The sequence below is a fragment of the Phodopus roborovskii genome, unplaced genomic scaffold, assembly GCF_943737965.1.
Source record: "Phodopus roborovskii unplaced genomic scaffold, PHOROB, whole genome shotgun sequence".
NCBI classification, from domain to species: Eukaryota; Metazoa; Chordata; class Mammalia; order Rodentia; family Cricetidae; genus Phodopus; species Phodopus roborovskii.
The window spans coordinates 19864604-19891211 of record NW_026126447.1 but is presented as its reverse complement, the minus strand read 5'-3'; the positions used below and the strand labels follow the sequence as shown (position 1 = coordinate 19891211).

The 26608-nt window shown below is 40.3% G+C and overlaps 1 protein-coding gene across 1 annotated transcript in view; it reads right to left on the bottom strand.

The window, feature by feature from the left end:
- Window positions 1-25279, bottom strand: part of Adamtsl1 (ADAMTS like 1) — a 363826-nt gene extending 338547 nt beyond the window's left edge. Inside the window, exon 1 of the mRNA XM_051188147.1 lies at window positions 24798-25279. Coding sequence (XP_051044104.1) covers window positions 24798-24860 — 63 coding nt within the window. The 5' untranslated portion in view covers window positions 24861-25279. The remainder of the gene's footprint in view (window positions 1-24797) is intronic.
- Window positions 25280-26608: the final 1329 nt, after the last annotated feature.

Below are 26608 nucleotides of genomic sequence, written 5' to 3'. Positions count from 1 at the left end.
ATAGCAGCTGAAGTTATGTTAGAAAAAAGTGGTTTTTAGACATCAGCTGAGCCTCAAAAGCAACAAAAGGTTACAGAGTGAAGCCAAGAACACTGCTTATGATGGTGGACATCAGCAGGGAAGTACCTGAGCCCCTGGTTTTCTTCTTCTTAAAGACAGACAGCATGTAGGTTAAGCCAGCTGGAGCTGCACATGTGGCTGGAAAAATGGAAATCACACATTGCAGAATTTTGAGAGGGGCAACTCCTCCAATGATGGCAGAACCAGTTTTCCTTGATGTGTCCATGCACAGTGGAGATATCCACCCACAGAAATATGTTATCCATGTATGAACCTAGCTTCGAGGAAGAAATCTGCAGATTGCATTTTTTAACTTTCCTACATATATCAAGTCTCTACAAATCCTATCTAATCCTTGACTACTTTAACAACATGGAATACAGGTTCCTCTGCCAATGGTACATGGTAGGGGTTGTGACCCCCTGCCCCTGAGAGCTTAGAGACACTAAGCAGTGACTGGGTTCTTGTAAAAGTCCATTAGCTTTTGGGTGTGCTTTCTCAAGCTGCATGGCTTGTGAACATCGGGGCCTGTGCCTTCACAGACTATGCTGGCTGCTGGCTTTGCTTTTGGAAATTAGATTCATCTGGCTCTTATCACAGCTGCACTGTTGGGGGATATGATGAACTGCCAGTGACATGCTGCATGCAGCCTGTCCCTTGCTACTGAAGAAAGAAGTCAATTTTACAACAGGGCATAAATGCTATCCAGGACAATGGGACTTTTGGGTACCTGTCTACCTTACCCTTCCATAGGGCTCTGCACACATTCAAGCACATTTTTACACAATCCAGTAGGGCACCTCACACTCAAGCCTGGGGGGATAGTGGTGAAGGGGGACACTGTGGAGGGGTGTATTAAGTAGCCACATGCACTGAAGATCACCAGTATATTTACAAAATATTGTACTTGGTCCTGATGATGAACCCAGGTGTGAACCACCGTCATGTTTCACAAACAAGAAAACTGGGGCTCTGTGAGGTTGAAGGACTTGCATCTAGTATAGGAAGAGTGGCAGCTTAGGAGGCAGATCAACTTCACTAGCTACATACAACTCAGCTTGACTTGGGCTTGGAGTCACATCATCGAGCCAGAGAGTTTTCCATCTGCAAAGTTGAGAGAATTGATTCTGTAGCTCTGGAATGTGTGTTCTGATGATCACTTTATCTCCTCCTTCATGCCGTGGATACACAAGCACTGCCTCCCCACGAGGCACACCACTGAAACTGGGCGAAACAGGTTTTATATGCACGTGCAGCCTTCTTTATTGCTGGATGCCTTCACATTTGGATCTCATTTGGATTTTTTTAAATATGGGCAATAATTTAATAACAGCAAATGGAAAACTCAATTGTGCCTTCACACTACTGAGTAATGAAATAAACATCAAATTTCACAGTCTTAGGATGAAAATTCACACATAAGGTATAGCCTCTTATTTGGATTTTTAAAAAAGATATTTTAGTTTTAATGGTATGTAGGTGTATATTTGTGTGTGGGTATATCGCAGTAAATAAGGATCAGGATAAACAAATAGGCCGAATAGATGTTTATTCAGGGAGAAATAACTTACAACCTACACAGATGAACACCAGGAAATTCAACCCGATCCTCTCCTGTCCGAGTCACGCCAGAAAGAGAGCGCCTTTCCTGGCCCACTCCGACCTTCTTCCACAGGTCACTTCCGCCTATGGCTCCACCCCCCAATGGGCATGGTCAGTGCCACAGAAGGACTATCTCACTATAATTCCCCTTTTAGTCTAAAGAAAAGATTTAGGCTTAATACAAAACTATATACAAAACAGTGAATAACAAGTGTGCTCTAAGAAAAGGAAAATCGAGAACAAAATGACCTACATATCTAGTCCTAGGGTGAGGGCATAATGGAGTTTACAATAGAGTTGTCCTAAGCTGGAAAACGTAAGTCTAGTACCTAATATATCTAACTAGGAAGAGAGAATAATAGTTGTGATAGTTTAATCTTCAACCTCATCAAGACCTGAGAAGGAAATTAACAATACTAGAGTAGACAGGAAATGCGGATGGACAACTTCCAAAAGGTGCAGCAAGGACAGAAACAGCAAGCCACCTGAACAGTCACCCTAGGTCTCACAGCAATGTTGGTACACCCAGATTTGGCTAAGGCCAAGAGAACTTGACAGACCACAACAACAGCAGGGAGGTAGAATGGCTGTCTTACCCTGACTTGGCAAAGTCAAGCAGTCTTCTATATTTGTGTCCTGTAAGCACATAGGACTGCATGTCCAAATCAGTGGTCAAGGTGGGGGCAATTCTATGCCCAACAGGCCATTAGCTGAGGCGAGATTGAACTCCAGCAGGAGCAACAACAGTGTCCAACATGGGTATGTACACATATTGGTGCCTTCTGAGGCCAGAGGCATCTGACCCCCTCTGAGCCATTCTTTCCTCTGACTCCAACCTCACCTTTAAGAGAATATATGTCACGTCCCTAGGAACCAGGATATCCTTGAACTGCTATGCAACTGGGTCTGCTGTAATGAGTGTGAGCCACAACTTCACTTCTCACTCATCTTTGAGCAGCATCGATCAGTACACAAGCTCACTATTAAAATGACAGGAACTAATGCCATTGTTTCTGGTTTTCAGAAATTAGTTTGTCCTCAGCTTCTTTCCCTCCCTTGGAACAACTTGGAGACAGAACTGAGACTGTTTCTTTCTTTTTCTTTTCTTTTTTCTTTTTTAGGAAACAAAACCCTGACTCTGCTCAATGTCAAATGCTGCAGTAAGATTTGCATTTCAGAACTAGAGTAAGTTGATGTTTTTGTATTCAATCCAAGGACAAGGCTGGATTACAGTTCTTCTAGTTGAGAACCTCTGCTCATCCTGAAGAGCTCTACCAGAAGACATAAGCAGCTGGATTAAAACCAGTAATTGCTGATATGAACACATCTCAGCATTCAAGAAGTTTGCAGTTGATCATTCAGAGCCTTGAATAAGCTTGTCTCCAGGAGGACATAGATTAAAATATCCTATCCCTCTCAGCTTCTGTTACTTTTAAAGCATGAGCTTAGGGAATGGAGGCGTTCCAAATGCTCCACTATGGTACTGATAGAATATCAATATAAATACTATTGTGTATTTTTTTTTCTGGCAGAGATTACAAACCAAATGTGGGTAAGTATACAAACATAGGTATTATGTGTATCAAGTATATATCTAGATCATAGCTTAGCTATCTATAGAGATATAGATATAATTATATCATAGATATAGACATACAAGCTCATAGATCTAGATATATGATACACATGGTCTTGGGGACTTGAAGTTTTTACTAGAGGTAGATGTCTTGACAAACTTGTTTTCTTTGTCCACTGTAACAATTTGCATTCTTAAAACAATAATAGCCCAAGTATTGAATACAGCCACTGCTCACGTGCAAGACTGAAGGCAGTAGTTTCATTGCTTTCACAGAGACAAAGAGAGCAAAGGTGAAGCTGTAGGATCACCAGCTGTTCTTTAAGACTCATCATCCCCACATCTGTGACCATACTTATCATCTTTATGGCTCATGTAGGGATATTTGGACATCTCAGAGCTTTTTCTTTTCAGGTATGAAACAACAGCTATTTTACCTAGAATTATAAAGTGAGGCTATTCTTTCTGATTATTGCTTCTACTGCTGTTGTTTCTTCCTGTACTGAGAAAAGAAGAACAACCTCCAGTGCACAATAGCATGTAGGCACAACCCCAAGAAAAACAGTGAAGAGCTACTTCCAGGGGCTTCCACACCCCTCCACTCTCTGAAACAGGCACATTGGAAACCCCCCTCCAAGGAAATTCCTTCTCTGCTCTTTTTGTGAATTCTTGAGCTCCTGGCACGCCAGCAAGAAGTTCAGTTTCCATTTCCATCTAATCTAACTCAAGCTCTATCCAAACGCGAGTCCAATCAGCCACAGATAGATTCTGCAGCACTGGCAACTTTTGCTGAAATGAATTTACAAAACATCTGTAGTGCTAAGAAAACATCTGAGGCTCCACAAGCACATGTTGGGGTTGGAATCATGGAGAAAGCATTCCTGATGGAAGAAAAAAAAAAAAAAACCAACACATTTTTTTGTGATTCAGTGAGAGAGCTGGAAAGTTAAGAAATTAATATGGCTTAGGACTTGATGGACAAAAGCCCAAATTAGAATTGTGACTAGAGAAACTGGAAGAGGTGACTAGTTACCACGTCATTGTCAAGCAAGTTGTCAGGAGAACTGGGCTAACTCTTCCTCAACTGACCACCGTGACTGTAGAGTCAAGAGAAGTTTTGATGAAATGATTCTAAATGAAGCTTCATAGGGGTCTGAGTGTAATTTAGGTTTCATTTCAATATTCACACAAGGTATATTCTTAAGTGTCCATTTCAATATCAAGACAAATATTTAGAATTAAAGTCCAAATTATTTTTCCTAATACAACGGTCTGGTTTCCTTCCTTCCTTCCATCCTACTTTTCTTCCTTTCTTCTTACTTCTTTATTTCTTTGTCTTCCTTTATCTCTCTCTTTCTCTTTCTCTTCCTTTTTGTTTCCACTTTTGCTCACACTAGACTGTCTTCATTCAGAAGATGTAGCCCAATGACAGGTTCTTACCACTGTAATAAATGTGATAATTTTGCTTAAGCTGCAAGTACTTCATGTCCCACCCATACACTGCTAATCTGTGGCTAATTAATATAGAATTCATGGGATAAACTCTACCAGAGTATTATTCTATATGATAATTATCTTCCTGAATGAACTACCAAAGCCCTTGAAGGAAAGAGTTATGATGTTTTTTAATTGAAATTATTATGACTGTAGTAAAATGTATTTCGTAGATGGGGAAATACTTTGGAACTTTGCTTTACTTTTATCTTCAATTACTTATTTTACATTTGTCTCTCAAAATTGTATGTAGAATACAGAATAAACACAAGCGAGGGAAAGTATATGAGAAATAACTAGTACCAAGATTTCTAAGGATTTTGAAATTTAAGATCTGTCTTCAATTCTTCAGTTCAAGGAGATACCATCTCCTTTATCCTGCACACTGGAACATAAATCTAACATAATTCAGTACCTAATATTGCCCAGAAGAATATATGTTAAAAAGCAAAAGGTCCTCTTAATTACTGTATATTTCTGTCCTTTTAATAGCATTTTATTCTAGTTTTAACTTGTGGCTGCTGCAATAGGCAGGGGTTTGGGGGAGGCATGGGTAATAGAAATAGTTTTGCAAGTTTGACAGTTTGGGCAATAAATTCTTCAGAGTATCTCTTTAATGGTCTTCATAATATTTCCTCATTCTAAATGTAAAACAAACCAATCACCTACCTCAGCGATTCCAAACCTGCTCTGGAGTCAGGAAGCCCCAGATAAGGGAGAGGGGGACATCACTAAGGGTTGGCTGCCCATGACTGTTTCCTATCCAGAGTTACTGTCTGCCATGGCTCTTTATCCTTTTCTCCATTCACTGTTCCTTAGTCTTTGAACTCAATACTCCACAGCCCTCTGCAGTCTGAGCATTTGGATAGACTTAAGGCTTCTGCGTGAATGTGGAGTCCAAAGCCTGCATTCTTGGTTTTCATTTCTGCCTACTTCTGTGGATGCAGGCTGGCCCAGCAACCCTTCATAAGGGATTTATAATTGCATGGACAAAATAAAGGACAGGCAACCACAAAATATTTGTTCAATATCCTCTATGTCCACTCAGGGTTATCAATCCCCCTTCAGCAATGATTTTCTCTTTCACCCTCACCTCCTTCAAACTCTTAATGCTGGTTTTACTGTTGGCATCCCGTGTTTTGCAATAACCTTACCGTCTGATTTTTTTTACTTCCACCTGTCTGTCCTCCATACCGTTGCCAGCCATCTTGGTAGATGCACAGCTGAACTGTCCACTCCTTGCTAGGAGACTTTCTGTAGAGCCAGCATTTATAGTTTGGTGGGATCTAATAATGAATTCCAGGTGGTTTGTGAATGCTCAAAAGCCCTATGCAACATTTTGGGCATATGTGTGTTATTATTATACTTCTGGAAAAAAGATTCATAGCTTTCGTCAGGTTCTCCCAAAAAAAAAAAAAAAAAAAAAAAAAAAAGGTTAGGAATCACTGGGAATAGGATAAAATCCAAATTACCAAAAATGAACTATGAATTGAATTTTTTTTCTAATTGACCCTAAATGGTCTAAATTCATTCCTGCTGCCCTGGATCACACAACACACTTCCCCCCTTGGTCAGGCAAAGCTCTGCCAGGTCCTCTGACACTGTACTCACCAGCTTGTTGTTTAACCTCCCACCGCCCTCATCTTCTTCGCACCTGGTTTATTTTCCTTGACTTGTGTCTTCCTAGTCTCGGTTTATGGTGCAGCTACCATGCCATTATCCATTATCTGACAGAACTTCCTATTCTCCAGGTAGAAGCAATCCCTGCTGCTCCTGCGGGTTGGGAGCACATTGCTAGGGCTGGCTCAGCATTTGGGAGTCTGTGCTTGGCCCTACTTTGCTGACACAGCTTTCATCAGAAATGGACTGTGTGCTTTGTGAGGGCCACAGTGAAGATAAATGTGCCATTGTCCCCCTGTGCCTTGCGGAACTCTGAATTATCTAACCAGTGTCAGTAAATATTCTTCAAACAGGCAGGCCAGGCCAAGTTGTGGTTGAGGACCTAATTCATAGTTGCTATCAGTTTTCTCTCTGGTTCCTGTATAGTCTGGCAAATAAATGCAAGCTGTAGATAAGCAAGGGAATGGGAGAAGACACAAAAGAACCCGATCCATAGAGGGAAGAAAGTCAATCATGTTTCTGCTTACTCATGCATCTCTTTATGCCAGTGTTGGATTTACTTGAAAAGTTTAAGGCTGAATGACAATTAACTTGCCACATCTTCCCTTAATGTATCCTAATTCATGTCCCAGGTGAGTATGTGTTAGAGCACCTCACCAAACAGTCAGCAACAGACTGCCCTTGCAGGAACACTCTTAGGAGGTGAACGTGCTGGGAATGGGGGGGGGGTGGATACAGACAGGAAGAGTGTGGGTGCATAGAGTCTAGGTTAATCAAAGGAAAAGACTGCAGCCAAAAATAAAAACAAAAACAAATAAACAAAAAAAACCTACATAGGGACAGTTGTGTGGCTTTACCTGTTTGTGGGGGCTTCCCTGGCAGTGGGATCAGGACTTATTCTGGGTGCACAAAGTGGGTTTTTTGGAGCCTATTCCCTTTGGTGCAGAGTGCAGGGGCTTGGTCTGGACTCAGCCTGGTGTGCCAGACAAGGGAGTCCTTACCTTATTGAGGAGTGGATGGGGATGGGTAGGATGGGGGGGGTGGCTGTCGGTGGGAGAAGGAGGGCGTGGGGGAAGTGGGGTTGGTATGTAAAATGAAAAAATAAATAAATAAAAACAACCTAGAAGACATTTAAAAGTAAGCACACAAATTAGAATATAGAATTGGAATGTAGAAAAAATAAATTAGTCACAACTTATCAGGAAAATTAAAGTAAATTTGACACAAGGAAAGGTTCTAGATTAAGGATAGTAGAGTCTTCGTAAAAGTACATCTAAATGTTCAAATACTAGCGCTCTGATGTTAATTTATCCAGAGGCAAGATATTATTGTAAAGTCCTGGAAGATAGGAGCTGAATGGCATCAAGCCTCAACCCTGTCTGGGCAGGATATGGCACCAAGTGCAGTGGTCAGTATTTCATTGGTATGTGTGTGTGTGAGTGTGTGTGTGTGTGTGTGTGAGAGAGAGAGAGAGAGAGAGAGAGAGAGAGAGAGAGAGGGAACAGAGAGATGGAGAAAGATTATGTTTGTATATGTGAGTATGTGGCGATGTGAGTCTGTGTTTTACTGTGTGTGTGTGTCTGTGTGTGTCTCTCTGTGTGTGTGTACATGTTTGAATTTAAAGCATTTAAGATGGTGTATGTGGATAATACTGATGAGAAACTTCTAAGCAATGACACAGGCTGGGCATCAGGTCACAAGCAGTCATTGTGGTTCATTTGTTAAACCTTGATATAATCATATAACCATCGTTGTATTTTAAATAACTAATGTAGAGTGTCTCAGCTTGGGGTCAGATAATTTGTGAGACAGGTAGAATTCTAAATTAGCCCAACACACTTCAGCACATTTACACATCAATTTTCTGATCTTTAAAACTGGATCCCAAACACTGCTTTGGTTTAACTCACAGAGTTGCTATTAAGATTTCTTTAAAGATAAAGTGGTAATATATTAATGAATGCAGGGCAGTAGAACTGCCAGATGAAGTTTCAGAGGTGGGTGGTCCTATGGCCTCATTCTTATTATTTTTTTTAACAAGGTGATTCTAGAAACTGATAATTTCCCCTGGGATTCTATTATGCAATTCTCTCCACCCAGAACCTATGGAAGATGTTGGAGTGACTTCTAAAAAAAATAAGGTAAGTGCAAAATTATACTCTATAGTTTGTTATTGATAAATTGTGTAGTATTTAGTTCTTTGAAAAGCAATAAACACTTGTAATCAAAAGTCATGCAGATGATAGGCTAAAATGCGGATCTGCTTTGTGGTTTTCAGTTTCCAAGATGACTCAATTCTAATCCTGTTGGCGAACAATGTTGCCTTCTGAATGTTTCTACTACACAGGGGGTCTCAACAATATTCACAAATTATTGTGTTTTCTATCAGTAAAGAAACTACTATTGTCACTCTCTACTTTGTGATTTCAGTGGTAAATTTTAAATTCACTTTTAGTTTTGCAGACACATTTTCCTCGCATATTATGTCTCTTATTTTGAGAGTCCAGGCACGGTTGCTAGCTGATGATTTTGTCAGAACTACAGCAACATCACCACACATTTTGTTGTTAAGGGAATGCATCATAGCAACACCCTACAATTTTTCTTTTCTCTCAAAACATTTTATTTCTCTAAACAGATGAATTTTCCCCAGCCCATCATAATCCCCCATCATAATCAACTGTACATGTCTATTAAATGAAATAGGAAATAATAATAGCAATTAGAGACTTACTTCCTCATGTCTTTCCAGTCAAGTTCAATAGAACTTTTCTCTGCTTTCCAGCTAGCTGAGTTAAAAGTCATAACTGAAAATTTTCATGCAGAATTGTTCATACAGGAGGTGAGACAATCTTCTATTTTTGTAAATTCATTAACAATACCAAGGAGCCCTTAGTTAAAACACTTGGTAAGTAAGTGTTCAGTGGGACATGAAATATACTAGAGCATTGTGTCTGATTCTTTTAAGTTCCCTCAGGGTTTGAGCGGTTGGAGCAGATGCTCTGAGACTTTACAAAACTATTATTTTGTTCTCAACATGGAAGCATTTGGAGCCTGTCACCTTTATATTTCCAGCAAGACACATTGTCCTTCAAGCATCATTTGATAATTTAATAGAGTGATAATATTTATGTGCATTGCACAAAACACTCAGCAATATGACATGTTAATAGATTAATGTGTGAAGTGGCATTATAGTCACCAAACTGCCTCAGGAATATATTAAAATGGATGTTGGCCACAGACAATATCAAGATTGCTGAGGTGCACTCCAGGCATCTTTTTTAAAGCCTGCTTTGTAATAAGCAGAGAGAGTGAAGGCGTTAAATCATGGTTTACTACTGCATGGCCTCACAGTCCTACACTCTCTCTGGTGCTGGGCCTCTGAAATCAATTTCACACATGGCTGCTATCAGCATTCTTGGAGCTATTAAGACGAAAGCACTTTCTCCTCTTTTTATTAAAACCAAGTTCACTTTTATCTCCCTGCTCCCACCCAGTGCCTTCCGGTCTTTGCCTTTCCATGTTGTCAGTTGTGAGCAGCTTGCTGACTCCTGCCTGCCTGCCTGCCTGCCTTTCACTTCAAGGCTTCTGGAAAGGCTAATCTACACCCCTGTACCCACTTCCTCAACACCCCCGAATTCCATCATGTGGTGCAATCGTGTTTCGGCCCACTTCTTGACTGACTAGTCTCCCCTGCCACTCATCTGGACCCTGTTGTCCACCGCATCCTCTGAGCTCCCTCACATCTTGCTGTGTAATATGTTCCCTGGCAGCGACTGCTCCCCTATCCCTCCTGCTGCCTTTTCTTACTCATCCTTACTGGTACATGCTGGATCTCTGAAGGGATTTTCCAGTTCCCTTTCACTCCCCGGGGTCTGATATTCCTCTTGACCTTTTCACCTTGTCCAGCACTGTCTTTTTTGTTTGTTGGTGATTTACAAATCCACAGCTTCTACAGTCTCTAGCATATCACTCCACTCACTCAAATGCCTTCTGACTACTTCTAACTCAACATTTCAAGATCCAAAGAAGGAAAAAAAAATATTTGGGGTTCCAATCCTTTTTCAGACCTGCTCCCTAACAGAGTTACAAATGTACAGGCATCAATATAAAACGTCTCCCCTCCCTCAAGACTCCATCCGTCCCATCCCAAACGCACATGTAGTCACACTCACTCATACAAGCCCTCTGCTGTATGCTCTCCTCCCCTTTCCACTCTTGGTATTTGTTCTCTAGAGTGAACTCTTTCTACTGCTGACATGATACACAATTGGCCTTCCAGACTGCTCATGGCTTTGACCCTGCCAATGCCTCCACAGTATGGCTAAGTGTGTCCAGACACTCCAGGAAGAAAGCTGCGCTTGTAATGGTGGTATGGGCAAGGTTGCAATGTCTGTGTCAGATAGTGTTCCAGCTGAGGGACTGACTAGGGCGAGAGTAGAGTCACAGCTGGTGCCAGTGAAGGTGACTGCATGAAGTGTCATGTGACCGGGCTTTGCAGTCTTCAGGGTACTTTTACTACTCATTAGAAGCTCACAAGACTTTTTACAGGTGCTAAAAGTATACAGATATTTTGGGAAAAGAAGAGGAAGAGACAGTTGCTGCCAAAGGAATAAGTGAAGAATTAATGTTACAACCATTTCAATAACAGATAAGAATTTCGACTCTGGCTGATTAAATGAGATACGGCTGGGTAAGAGTTAGTCATCCAGACAGGAATTAAGCTTGGCTGCCCAAGGACAGAAGTGGAGCATCTAAAACACTGAATCTGACACAGCCACCACTGAGAAAAAAGGAAAACAGAAGGTTTAAATGACAAGTAGATTCAGAAGACCAGAGGCCTCAGAGTACCTGTTTTGTTTTATTTGTTCCCTCAAGTCAGACTGAGAAAGGCTCTAATTTCTATTTTATCCCAAGTGATTTGTTCTGTTCATGGCCTGTAATTTTTTAATAAAACACATATTCAATGAGTAATTTTGGTATTGTATTATAGATTTCACAACTGGGCAAGTACTGTTGCTTTCTCTGCACACTGTTACAATATGAAGATAGTCATCTTCAAACTATGCATTGCAATTCATTCTGACATGCATACCTACAGTTTATATACACGGTCTATTCCCATCTGCTAGATGAGCTACTGGAACCGGCACATGACCACTACCATAGGTCATGAGGCTCATGGAGCATTAGAGTCAAGGAGGAGGTGTTACAAAGATTCTTCAATGCCTTAGCAAGGGAAAGTGTTCGTAATCATTTCAACTTTCTTTAGAGCAATGTTTTTTTTTTTTTTTTTTTGTCTTTACCCCCTGGCTACACATTCCAATTACTTTGGATCTCTGTCTGGGATCTTCCTCAGGCCAACAGTAGCTATAATTCTTGGTCGAGGTGGTGGGTGGGCAGGCAGCTGGCCAGACACATTCAATCCAGAGTTCTCCAGGTGCCTTGACAAGAGGAGATTTGAGAACCTTGAATGAGGTGAGCATTTCTAAGTGGATTCATAGGATGATTTTCCTAAACTAACTTTCTTCTGTCTTATACTTCCTGGTGTCAGCGGACTCACGAGCCCCTCCTCCAAGTGAAAGGGTCACCATTTTTCTTCGTATTCCTAGTCTCTGAGAATGTCTAGGGGAACTGTTGCTAGTAAGCAAAGCTGTCGGCTGTCTTGAGTGAAGGGTAAGAGAAGAGCTTGGCTCTGACAATGAGGTAGACATGTAGGGTAGAATAACAACAACCAGTGATACTCACTGGGCACTTGCTGCCCTTGTGAGGGCCTGTGCTAACTATGTTGTGTGAATCATTTTATTTAACTTCATTATGATTTTGGATGTGGATGATATTGTTGACAATTGTTTTAAGAAGCAGGGGCACAGAACATTGTAGAAAGGTTATTGTTGTGGAGCCAAGATTTAAATTCAGGCAGTCTAGCTCATGAAGTTTTGTTGAGCAGTTGTCAAGATTGGAGTATTTGGGAATCATATGGGCGCTTACAAATTATCCAGGCCCAAGTTGAAGTGGGAAGGGCTAGGCATTATGAAATGTAGCAAGTGCCTGGCTGATTTGGAAGTGGAGAAAACATCTACAACTATACTAGCCTGCAGAAAAGGAAACTGAGGCACACAAAGACTATGAACTAGGTTGAGGGACCTTAACAGGGAAAAGAATCGGCTCCTGTAAGTTCAGTGTAGAGACTTTCCATTGCTCTAGATCAAGAGAGACTGGCAATAAATAAGTAAATAAATAATCAACTTGTACCAGAGGAAGGTGCTTAGGAGATAATAAGCAAGGGGAGGACCACATGATCATATCTCTGTACTGAAACCTTAAGCCTGCCTTTACTTCTTATTAGTCAGATACTGGAAAAATCCAGAAACAGTACGCTAACAAATGGATGATGCCAAAGATTGAAGCCACACTATTGATTCATGCAGTACTGCAATTAAAAAAAAAAAAAAATGCCAACCACCCAACTATGACCTGCTGTTAATTATAAGTACATCTAAGTTTCTAAAGTCCAGGGGCGGGGGGGAACTGTGTATCTGAGGTTCGAGGGAATACGGTACAAGCTGTGAACTCTCATGAACTTGGTTTAGAAACTGTGGAAATCACTCAGCATGTTGGGGAGGTGCCTGCCAAAAGAGGCCAAAACATAGCTCAAACAACGTGGAACATAATCCGTACCGCATATTTTAACATGATTTGTTTGCAGTAAGAGTTGAATACACACAGGAAAAGTTGAGAAGTTTGCACCACCTTTAGGCTGTAGTACTCAGTTTTCTTATCTGTGAAATAGGCGTGGTGAGCTATTATCTAGCATAGATAAAGAGGGCAGTACTTGGCATGTGGGCCCAAAGAAGAATCACGTTCTTCCTCTTTGCTAAATCTGGAGAAATGTTTATGCTGTTGAAGTCAATTTTGAGGAAGGGAGAAGGAAAGTAAAAGTGGTCAATGTCAAAAATTATTATGGAAAAAAAAACAACCATGTGATTTTAAGCATAAATACCTGTTTGATGCTGTTGCCAGGGAAGTCTATGTTATGAGGCAATGCCAACCTAGAATCAGCCTGGTACTAACACTGTGTGACTAGAGCTGTGTGTGCCGCAGAGACTATTTGCTCATAATTAGGAAAAGGCTAACTATCTTCAAGTACTCCAAAGGGTAATTGATTAAAAATCCGGCTCTTTACCAGTCAGATTCAAAACAAGATTTATATGACACACATTTCAGGCTGTGCCCTGGAGATTCACTCACTGTCCCCTGAACTCATCTTGCCACTTTGTAGGATCTCTGCTGAGCGTACCCCTCATCCCTCTGTCCTTAGCCTGACTTCCAGAGAGATGCTGCTTAGGGAGAAGACAGCCTGGGCCCCTCAGTAAATGTTAGCATTCTTCCTTCTTCTTTTGACCCAAGGAAAGAGACTGATATGGAGCAAGCTAATCCACTGCAAAATTGCCACTAATACACAGAGTAATGAGAAAACAGTAAGAACCCAAGTTATTTTTGCCAAGAGCCATATATTATTATTATTATCATCATCATCATCATCATCATAATCATCATCATTATTATTTTGAAAAGTCACCCACAGAACTTTTGGGTTTTTAAGTGACTTTCAACTTTTGTGAGTGAAAAAAAAAACCTAATTGGTGGGATTGGGACTGGAGTGAAACCCATGTGCTACTCCCAGACCTTGCCGGACCTAGTTTTCTCATTATTAGCTCTTCTCCAAAGCTGTTATCTAACAAATCAAGCTATACTATTTCATGTAATTTATGTTACTAATATCCTTAAGTAGCAAAATAAAAGGAAATCGGAAATACTGTGTCTATTTTCTATATTCCTATCTACCTGCAACCATTCCTTAATTGGTTTTGAAATTTTAGTGGTCTATAAAATGCAAAATCCTGGGAATCCCTTCTTTAAATTACAACTGTTAAGGGCATAAAATCTCCCTTCTGATTCTGATTCTGTAGTCTGGCTGGGGACAGAGCTCCATGGTAAAGTGCCTGCTCTGCATAACTTAAAGCCCTGGGATCAATCTCCAGGACTGAAGAAAAGATCTTGCAGCTCATATAGCCAAAGTTGTCTTAGCCTCACCCACCTGACATTAGCAAACCTCTTGAGGGAAGCCCACAGACAGTAACACACTATGCATCCTATATTCTGCTAACTAGCCTGCTGTTTGTTGGCTTCAATGAGGGGCTAGGTTATAGGTTTCATTTTTTTTTAGCATAGCCCCAAGATGGAAAAGACAGGTGTTTATGTATCAAATAAACACAGAGACAGTGTAATACACTCGTTAAGCTTAGGTTTCAGTATTGCTGTTAAAAAAAAATGGGGGGGGGAACTTTATGAGGAAAAGGCGTAACTCAGAAAATGACCTTAAATATAAATCTTTAGAAACTTAGAGTTTTTCTAACACATTCTTTCTTGAATCACTATAAATAATGAATTAATATGTCTATTTCTTTAGGCAGAGACACCCTTACATCAGCAATAGTTAAATATACAGTTTAAAGAAAATAATACCATGACAGCAACATAAAACCAGTGGAAAGCACTGGCCAGTTAATTGCTGTCTTGCCTGCCCCTGTCCCAAGTCCTTTCTGATATTTCATGTCCAAAGACCCACTTTTTACACCATGTCTGCTTTGTTTAATACACTCACCCAACACTAAACAGAGTACTGAGATGCAGCTGACCCTGGAATTACACAATTTCACATTGATTCAAGGGAGGCAACCAACTCTTGGAGACCTACTATATACAAAACCCTTAGGAAGTAACTTTCATATATGGGTCAGCAAATTATTTACGTTTCTTGTTGATTTGGAAGCAAGACTTTGCTTCTGTGACACAGCTTGTCACAAGGATGTTTAAAAACCCACGATGAATCTTGTGTTTTATCTCAATATTGTTGCCCAGAAGCCTCACTGGCTGCCAGGTTACAATTATTTCAGCCCCCCCCCCCCAACTAAGGACAACTCCTGAATTCTAGAAATAATTCAATGGAAAGATTGACCTAAAGGAAAGGAATCTGGATCCTATGACTGACCCTACTTAAGATGTGTTACTACAGATAGGGCTTAAGTTTCCCATTCGATGCTTTGTGTTTTAAATTCAATTATTTGTAAAACAAAAGTGCAATCATGGGCAATTTTTCGTTTACCCACACAGAAAACTTACATTAAGTACCTTACTTAAATCAAATTCTATCTGCTGCCATGGAGGCAGGTATTGAAAACAAACAATAACAAAATCAATCAAATAAACAAACAAACAAATGAACAAAAAAAAAAATACATGACACCAAACTCCTTCTTCCAAAGGGTCACCATCATTGCAGGTTGCAAACATTCTGTGCACCTCCACCATGCTAACATTCTAAAACACAGGATGTACGATCTGGCATTCTAAATGCTATCCAGCTACTTATGTAACATTACATTCAAAGCATGCTTGTTATCTCAGACAAGATACAAGCCCCAAAGCAAGGTCTCCATGACCAATGGCTATAACAACTCTAATGAAATTGCAGGAAATTTCTTCCAAGTTCTCCAAATCTCATTGCTTGCTGTACCTGCACAATGGGCATCCCGATCATTTCCATCACACTTTTCATTTCTGTTTCTGCTGATGAAGTACAATTAAACAATGCATGCAAAGACTTCAAATAGTCTGCAAAATGGGTTGGGAAATCAGAGATCCAATCATACTTTGCTGTGAGAAGAAAGTGAGGTATATTTATTTTATTGGGCAGTTTGAATTTATTATAGGTTGCTAACAATTTACTGTCTCATTTCTTTCATGCTCTCAGAATTTACGTCAGAATGTCTTGGGTTATCATACTCCTTTGTCGCAATATTTATGTCAATAGACCAAAATAACTTAAAGAAATTCCCTAAAAGGTGCAGGGGGAGAGGGGAGGAGAACGAAGGGAAATACCCAAAGCCTTAGTAGGAGGATGGCAGAAGCTTTGGAAAAAAATCTGAAAAAGCAATGAAGATGAAAATGGAAACTCCGTGAAAATTAATGTAGTATAGAATTGGCAAGCATATCACTCATTTCTTTAAACAAATAGAAGAAAGAACCCACTTATGAGGTGCACCCAAATAATTCACAGGTGGCAAATCTATTAGAGTCCCACCATTTCTTGCTTCAGAAGTAAAATAAATCCATATTAGAAATGGCATGTGCCTTACACAAAAGATTTTCTGTTGATCCATTTGTCTCGGCTATCTTCCTTTGATACACATTGTCATTTTGGTCTTATTATAGTTAAATTATTTAAGGAGACTTTAGGTAGAACTCTAAGGACTGTGGGAGGTATAAACTGCTATAGTATGTACAGAAATATAATTTCAAATGGGGTGTGGTTGGTTTTGCATGGATTTTTGCATACTGCCTTTCTGTTACAATGTGCTGAGCATGGCGGACTAGCCGGGCTGCATGATGCCCCAAATGACGATGGGACAGATGGTAACTCTCCGTGTGTAATGATTATTCTTACGATAACCATAACTTTGTTCCTTTGTTTGTTTTGAGACAGGGTCTTGCTATGTTATCTTCCTTCCTCAGTTTCTCAATTGGGCATTCCTACAGGCAAGCATGCCTGGCCAAGGATTTGCTTTGAAACAAGATTTATCTTAAAGAACTAATCTTTTTTTTCCCTTTTTTTATTTAAATTTGAAACAAAGTTGTTTTACATGTCAATCCCAGTTCCCTCACCCTTCCATCCTCCCCTATCACTCCCACCAAACCTCAGCCCATCCCCTTTCAAAGTCTATCATATCATTTGGAGCAGGGCCTAGACCCTCCCCCATGTGCCTAGGCTGAGAAAGTATCCCTCTATGTGGGATGGGCTTCCAAAGTCCATTCGTATACTAGGGACAAATACTGATCCATTACTAGAGGCCCCAAAGACTATTCTTAACTACAAAACTGTTCCAGTGTGTTTTCTTATACAAATTGTTAAAAATGATTTTGAAAATTATTGTTTGGAGACAAATAGTGATTTATAGCATTCATAAAAATAACATGTTCATAGCCTGAGGGAAGCTGTAATTTAGCCATTCACACATAGACACTTGGGTTCAATGATTACCATTTAAGTAGGTATAGATGGCTTATTTGCAAATGAACCAGTTTGGAGAACAGCGGAAAATAATAACGTCCATTACAGAAATGTTACTCATGAAAACATTGTTGTTATTGTTGTTTTTTAAGCAACCAAAATTAATATTCCAAAGATAACAAAGTGTGCAACAGACTTCTGAGCTCTCTATTACAGGGACTGTGACTTATTATTTCAAACTTTACCTCTTGCTCATGGCCCAGGCTTTGAATTGAGTAGATGGTGACGGGTAAATGAATTTTGTTCTTAATCACCTGCAGTGTGACAGCACATTGGTGTTTACAAAAACCACTTAAGTATGTAATGGTGGTTTTGCTCTCTCTGTACCCTAGAGCACCAGGTACAGCAGCAATTTGAGAGAGTGCAGACAGAAGAGGAGGGAGTCTGCAATGATGGACTTAGGTGATGGTGCCAGCAATAGTGTTGTAGCCCAATATTCACATTATTACCTTCTGATCTCAGAGCTTCTCCATAGCAGCTTGGCTCTGTTGTAGTTTGGTTGTGGTTTGAATAGCCCCAGGATCCACTCTGACTGGAAGCTTGTGCCTTAGGTGGCAGAACTAGATAATGATGTGGATCTTTAGAATATGAGGCTAGAGGGAGACTTCAAGGTCATTGTGGGTATGAAGTCAAGAGAGACCATGGGATGCCTCTGCTTCGGCTCTGAGAGATAAACTTTTCCCTCTACTCATTTTTGCCATTGTTATCTGTGTCATGAGGCGAGGCAACCCTCTCCAAGAGCCTGTGCAATGCCATCAGGACTTTCAGGCTCCAGAACTATGAACTAAAGAAAGGTCTTACAATTAGCTGCCTCTGGGATTTTGCAGCAGTGATGGAAAGTGGTGGGAACTGCTGCAAGATAAAAGAAAAATACCTGAAGATAATTTGAGATTAGCTATTGTGTTTTGATTTTTCTGCTGCTGCGCACAAACATTTCTTGGCCTTGGAGAGTCAGTCTGCTTTTCTCTTTGTCAGTTGTTAGAGTTTTGATTTTCTGCTTTTCTGTCACTGGAGCAGCTTTGGTGTAAAGTCTTGGATTTTGCATCTTCGTGTCTCTTTTATTGTCTTTGCTTTGGATCTGTGTGGCTTTCTGGCTGTAGTATGTTTCATGCTGTGCTGTAGAGGAGATCCCAGATGACTCACCACAGCCCTGTATTGTTTTCTTCATTTCTTGCCCATCCTCCACCCACCTATGGATTCTGCGGTTGAAACATTGATCCACTCCTCCTGCTTTCCTGGAGCAGACACCCTTCCAGGGACTAAGCACACTCAGAGTATACAGTAAATAACAAACTGTAAAGACAAAACTACCATTAAGATGCTGTGGCATCTTCTTATTTTTTCTTTTCCATATAAGAAGCGGAAAGAAGTATTAGCACTTACAAGTATGCACTAGAATGCATAAAATCTAAATTTGAAGCATATGTTATTTATAAAGGTTTTGAGCATATAACACATTTCCACAAATTTTAGGGTTTTCACATAACAAAGGCTATTTCCTATGTTTAAATTAACATTCACAGCAAAGTTCCCTGAGAATGGTGGGGGTGGGTGGTAATCCACACTCATCTGGGGACCCAGGCCTGACTGTTGTTATCTTGGTAATCCTGAGAGTTTAAAATTTCTGTGCTAGGTCCTCTACATTTGGCAAACAGTTAAAGAGAGTGGTTGGAGGATCAAGTGTGATGGGTCAGCCCTAGAAGTTCCATATGACATGTTAACCATATTGACCAGAATGCAAATGAATAGTATGGTCTAGTCACAGGGAAGGCTGGGAGATAGGGGTTATTTCAGTTCAGTGCACAGAAGTAAAAGTAAAACAGGTAAATTAATAACATTGGGTCCACTAAAGTGTGAGCTTATAAGTACTTTGTTTTATGAAACTGTAGCTAATGTAAATACAACGTTCTCGTTATTACAAGGTTTGTGAAAGGAAAAATACTTGAGACCTTAATGGGTAAAAAAATATACATGAAATATGCAAAACGATTCATTTTAAATGACAACAGCAAAAGGAATTACTGTCCACTTATTAGTCATTGTGTGTCTATACACATCTAAGACAGAAACACAAAGTAGAAGTCTTCTCTTTTGAATTTCTCAAGTGCTTTTGACTTGGGCTTACTCAAAACAAAAAGATGCTTCAGTGTTTCACAATGAAAGTGAATGTCCACAGTTTTGTTCTCTACTTGTAGGATTTCTAGCTGAGTCATTCTTACTTACCTACTTGCTCATTCAAGTACATTTATAGAGATTCTGATAGCTGTAGCAGGAAGAACATCACCCATTCTGATGTCCCTCCATGGCTTTATAGGACAGACAAAAATATAAGACAAATACAAGAAGTATAAGGACAGAAGTAGTGCAAAGTAAAGCAAGAACTACAATGCTACACTTAAAACATTTTATAATTTTAACATCTGACAAAATTTGGTGCGAATTATATATGTAGCTATGCATTGATGGGATTTGGGGGTTGGGATATTCAAGCACAGAAATGATGATATTTCTTCTAAGAAAGTTTTTGATTGATTATTGAGATAAGTAAGATACCTATTTCTTTGACCAAATAGAGAATATTACTGAATATCACAGCCAACCCAGTTTCTAACCTCTGAGTGCCTTGGAAATAAAACAAATGAAAAGTCAAAGATCACTGTTATCTTCAGACTAGCCACTGGGTAACTTCTTAACCTGGCCAGAAAACTTGTAACAAACTAAGTGCCTTCCATGCTTGGTGCCCCTGCAAACAAAGTCCTAGTGAGAGGAAGCAGAACAGTTAAGCTTTATTCGATGTGGGTTTTAATCTTGAAGTTCGGGAACTGGGGAGATTTAGTCATTTGTTTTTGAGCTCATGGAACGAAGGGGTTGATAGCAACAGCTTACCCAGTTAGCAGGCAGGCTCCCCACACAGCTGTGCTGGCCTATTTCAATCAGGATCCTTTCAGACTTACATCACCTTGGTATGCCAGTCCTAAGCTGCTCATGAGCCAGCACTGCCAATCAAGCCAAAATTCAACCACATGGTAGGTAGGGCTTGTATGATGAAGACAGAAAATGACATGCATTTGTCTCTTTCTGATTAAAACGCAAAGCTTGATGGCCCCTTTCTGAAGAAAATGAGCAGCAGTGGCAAGAATGAAACCCAAATGAGGCATTCTCCTATGATAGTCCCAGCTCACTCAACCAGTAGGGTATTCACTGTGATCCAAGGGCCACTCTTATTCAGAGTGAGGTTCGGGTCCTCATCCTGAGAAAAGGTCACTCTAAGGTCACTTGACTCATGAGATAGAGTGTAGAGAGTGCATTTGCTGAAAGGGCAGAATGGAACTTAAATAATTGAATCCGAGAAAGTGTCAGTCCTGGAACCTGAGAGATACACAAATTAAAAGCAGAACTGTCATTTTACCAAAGGAATTGGACTGTACACATGAAGTCAGGGCAGGAACTAGAAGACACAGGGCTGCACTGGATGGAGCCTATCAGCCCTCTTCTTGGTCAAGTTCACAAGCAGGTTTCACATCGATGTACAAAGTTCATCATTACCATGATGCAGTAGAAGCAGAAAAACATGTGCCTTATACTAATATAAAGTTACACTAATATAAACCCTTAACTTAACTGTAGCGTATAAGAATAAACCTGTGCCACAATCAACTCAGAAGATTGATCTCCACATTCTTTTATAGAAGGCATTTTAGAAGGCACCAATATGATTGACTATCATCTAAAGGGACAGACATGTACCCATTTTTGTTATCCCATTTTTCCAAAAAATCTTCCCTATCCAAAGAATCTTCTAAGGTTAAACTTCCCCAGTATACCAAATTTCTTTCATGGTTCACTAGTGACCACTATTGGACATTCTTCCCTCAGTTAATATGTAGTACACATATTCACATGAGAAATGATTCTGAGGATCAGGACATCAAAATCACTAAAGATGGGAACCCAAGAGGACCAGAAATTTCACAAAACCACAAAACATCATTTTATAATGAATGCCATTATGTCCTATAGACTTGTAGGGAAAATTCTTAACTTTGATTTGAAGATGGTATACATATGAGAATAAAAGAGAGATGGAGAGTAAGAAGTTCTTTAGAAGAGCTTGCATAGACACACTCGAGAGTGCCCAGACACAGACACACACACACACACACACACACACACACACACACACTTCTGGAACAGAGCACAATCTGTTGTAATAAGGGATTTAACATTCATTCCACAGGCTATTGGTGCTTCTCACCATCCAAGATAGATTCACTTAGATAATAGTGGAGGAGAGTGCCAGAGGAGCTGTAGGGAATGGGCTATTGTATTTGACTAGTTTCCATGTATAAATTAGTGTAGAGACAAAAAAGAAATTTAACAGGGAAACACATGTACTTTATTATAATTCTGAGTGTTACTTGCAATTCTCACAATAGTGGGGGGAAAGACCTTACAGCCACTTAATAGAAACAACAAGTGAATGCAGGCTTGATTAAATGTGTCTCTGACAGGAAGAGATTTGACTTCAAGAGTAGATGGACACAAATATCAATGGCAGGTCATGGATTTTGCCACATGTCTTTTGATCTAAACAACTGAGACAAAGGGCAGGAGGTTGGGAAGATGGGTAATGTGTTTTAATATGACCTGAGTAGCAAAATAGAACCTCTTGACCAGTCCGTGGAGTAAAACAGAAGTCTATAGTGACATGGCTACTGTGCATTAAAAGATAGACACAAACCACACTGGGGCCTCATTCTTTCTGGAATAATGTTCTAGGAGAAAAAGATGACTGACAACAGTAAGGCTCCATACCATTCCGTATTTGTACACATTCAATATCCAAGTTCTGATACAGATTATTTAGCTGTCAGTGAAATGCAGGCTGTTTTGATCAGGCAACAACTGGGCTTGTTGCTATACATACAGGATATGCTTAGTCAATTCTAATACTAGACAGACTCTTGTAATATATAAAAGAACTATAGAAATAACAAATCCTGAAATTCAATTTCTGTATCAAGCCTGAAAGTTGAGCTGATGATGTCACACTTCAGTTCTAAGTCAACTATAGGTCAGGCTAAAGTTCATTTTCTCTTAAGCCAATAATTCACTTTGGCTACAAAGCCAAACAAGGCAGTTAATGATGAAGTAAGTGCACTGACTGTCCATCACATTGTGCATGTCTTTAAAGGCCTTGATGATCCATAAAGCTTACATATCCAGAATGGACAGTGTTTCTTTAATTGCTGAGTACTTGATAATCACAGTATAAAGTACATATAAACCTGATTTCTCATCTGCAAAATGGGTATAAAGATACCTCATTCACATGGCTATTTTGAGCAGTCACCAGAACAATTTTCAAACCTAGTGTTTGACACCTTCATACACACCCTGCATGACAGCCATTACTAAGGCTGTTTTTGCTCTCCACTCAGTAGCCAGTTCTTTCTTTTCTAGCATAATCTTCAAATTCACAATCACTTAAGCACATGCATAAAATAAACCTGGGTATGATTTCATCCTAATTCCATACTGTAGTTACTGTATTCCAAACATGTTAAAGCCTTTTAAAATAAACAAACACTTTTTTTTCAGTGTGAGTCTAATTAATTGCTCAGCCTCCTACATGAATATTCAGGATATAAGAAGGGAATGTAATGTATTTACCCAATGAATAGAAAATCAATCTGCCGCTGTATGAGAGTGTTGCTTAAGCATAATGAAATCATATTTCCACACGAAAATAACATAGCAGGTAATGTGAACTGGTAATTTACTTTATGAGGCAATTTAATGGGAGAATAACATACACTTTAAAAACAATCACAAAAAAAGGAAAGATGAGATAAATTAATGATGTATGCAAGTCACATATCCCATATGGAAAAAATGAGACACCTTTCCCAAACTCCTTGCTCCACGGCTATAAAGCATACCTCACACACTACTCGTTTCAGTCCTCGGCATAGCTAACACATCTACTCATGCTTACACTTCAGTTTTTGTTTAAATGTTCATGAAAATAGAAACTATGTCTAAATTGCAAAGCAGTATCTTAAGTTTTTAGCTACAGTGATGCAATTGATTATGAAATGGGATGAAATATTTGACTGCTGCCTGATCCCTATATCCCATTGATCTTCCTGGGGTTTTCCAATTTGTACCTAGACAGTTCGACTCCCTTCATCAAAATTCCAGCATTAATCAAATTTGTCAGAATCAAAGCAGAACAAAATATCCCTTCTCCATCAACAATAATGTGTCCTATGCAGGGATTGCATTTTTACCTTGTTCTTTATTTGCTCTTTTTACCTTTTGAAGACATTCTGGCATGCCACAATAGTGACAAGGGGAGCTAGAGTCACGTTTCTTTGGAACCTGTGTATGAAAGTTTTGGAATCAAACCTTCAGATGAGGTTTGCTAAACTGCCTGCCCAGAACACTCTGGTTTAAAAGAAATGTGCATTGCTATTAATATTTTGAGTGTAGATTTTTTTTGGACAGTGTATGCTCATTTTCTGCCCATAAAACCAAGAATGAGTCACAAAGGAACATTCACTTTGAGTCAAAACTGCAATGTGTACTGATGTTCAAGAGAAAGAGCCTTATCACTCTGACTGGAAATCAGCAGGACAAGGAGCCATCGATTTCTACTCTACTCCAGAAGTAGATCTGAGATCAAAGAGTTTAGTCTTTGATTCATAAACAGTAGCATTAACTTGTATCCATAAACAAGTATAGTAATTATGGGCTATAATCTGGGTTGATTGTAAACAGTGCTCTCACTTTTTTTTTTTTTTTTAAACCTGGTTCAGTGACCCTTCTTTATAGAGAAAAGTAATTCACACAAGGCACTGGGGGAACAAGAAGCAGGCACGGCAGGCTCCTCACTGCCTATCCTTCAGAGAGTTTGATCTCGGGATGTCTGTTACCCAAATCCCACACATACACACAACTTTTTATATAGTTCTCAGCACATACAGTAGTGTACCCTGAGTTCACGTCTTGGTATCAGTATCATTATGTACCTGTAACTAGTTCCAGAAAGTCTTCTACGGTTTATTTTGCTGGGAAAGTTGGGGTTAAAGTTCTCAAAGGAGTTAAGTTGTATTTTATTTGCTGGGTTTTATAAACCCTGAATATTCTTTTACCTGGAGTTTGAAAATCACGCACAACACACACACACACACACACACACACACACACACACACACACACACACACACACACACACACACACACACTGCAACAGCACCCAGACCAAGTGGCAATAGTAACATATTGAAATGAAAAGGCATTTACCAGGAGTAGGAAAGCCAGAAAGAGCAGCGGTGTGCCAGGAGTTGCCCGACGGCAGCATTCCATGCTTGGATCTTTGCCGGAATCCGAATCGGACACTGAATAAGCTGCTAAGTGCTCCTCTGCCCGCTGCTGTCACATCCAGTGCTGGGGCTCACACTCCAGCCCTGCCTATCAGCTTCCATCAGCCCCGCTCACATTTCCTGAGCGAGGGTGGGTGGGTGGATGGGTGGGGGGTAAGCTGAATGGAATCTCTCTAGAGCAGGCAGCCAGCCAATCAGACTCCTGCTAATCAGACATGCTGAATAACAAAGCTGGGGGGGGGGGGGTACAGAGAGTGAACAGTGTGAGCAGAAAAGAGGGAAAAAGAAGGCGAGCCAGGGCAGTGAGCAGCTGAGCCTGAGGAGAGATGCAGAGGCAGAAGCTCAAGGCGCAGAGTAAGCAGGCTGCGCTCTGAATCAACCTGGTTAGTGCTCTGTGAGACGCGATTCCTGTTTGCCATTTGCCTGGGCTGGTGTCTGTTGCTCTGGAAAGTACAGTAGCTCCCTGTGACGGTGTATTGTTCCATTCAGGAGAGAAACTTAATCCCCGTCAATATAGAACATATGCTATAAAGGGACCAAGCCCTCGTCAGGACTGAATGTGCCCTTTAAGTGTATTTGGTGCGAGCACGCTCTTCCTCGTCCATAAAGTGCCTTTTTATTTTCCCCTTTGAGTTTGGAAAAGAATACTATAGATGGTTTTGAAAGATCCTCACTAAACCTAACAATAGCATTACTTATTTTCTGTGTTAAGGTCTTGGTTTGAAAATAAAGAAAAGGGTTGGCAAAGTCCTGCTTCGCGGAGTGATGATTTGAAACATCCAACATTTATTAGTTTTAAAGGTACAATTAGACTCATTTAAAGCCCCTAGTTTAGAAGAAATCCTGGACAAAGACTTCAGGATGCTCAAATTTGGGATGAAACAACTGCTGGGTTTTGACACCTTGCCAACTTTTAAGTATCTGATTTAGCCCATGACAGGAAAGAAAGCATGAATTAACCTTCTTTTAACCCCAAACCTTTTTCATTGGACACCTGACCCAGGCTTTCTTAGAGCTGCTATAATGCAAAAAGAATGAGGGTGGTACCACTTCTTTCCCATCACTGTGGAAAGAGGGTTGGGTAGAAAAGGATGAGTGCAGTACTACCTCTTCCCCATCTCTATGACAGGGAAGGATGTGTAGGGCACTGTATCTTTCTCATCACTATGGAAGGGAGGTAGGACAGGTTGACCTCTGAGGGGCAATCCAACTGTAGGAAGTACTAATGAGCTCCAGGGTGATCTCACGGCCACAGGAAAAGGTGAGAAAGATTTTGAGCCTCCCTCCTCCACATCAAGCAAAGCCTGAGTGGACCAGGAGGATTTAATTACAGTATTAGAAAAGTGTTAAGTGTCAAACAAGCCTGTCTTTCCTCCTTATCACTCAGGAACTCTTCAGTTTGCAAAGAATAAAGCAGCAAGCATAACCCTCCACTTCCACAGGAGAAGCGTTGCCTTTGCAGATCTGACAGCCCAGAAGAGCAGTGGCAAAGGCAGAGGGCTCTCAGAAGCCACACTCTTCCCTTCCATTATTAAAAACTACCTCACTACAATGGGCGTGTGAATATAGGCAGGCCTGACATGTACATACAATGGAGGCTTTGCAAAGAGGTGAAGAAAAGCAGGTTGCTCAGCTTTGGTTACTTCTTCCATGTGGTGTATCCATTAGAGAGGAGTTTTAAAAAATCCCACTTTCAGCCTGTCAGGAAAGTCTAGAGCAGTGGTTCTCAAC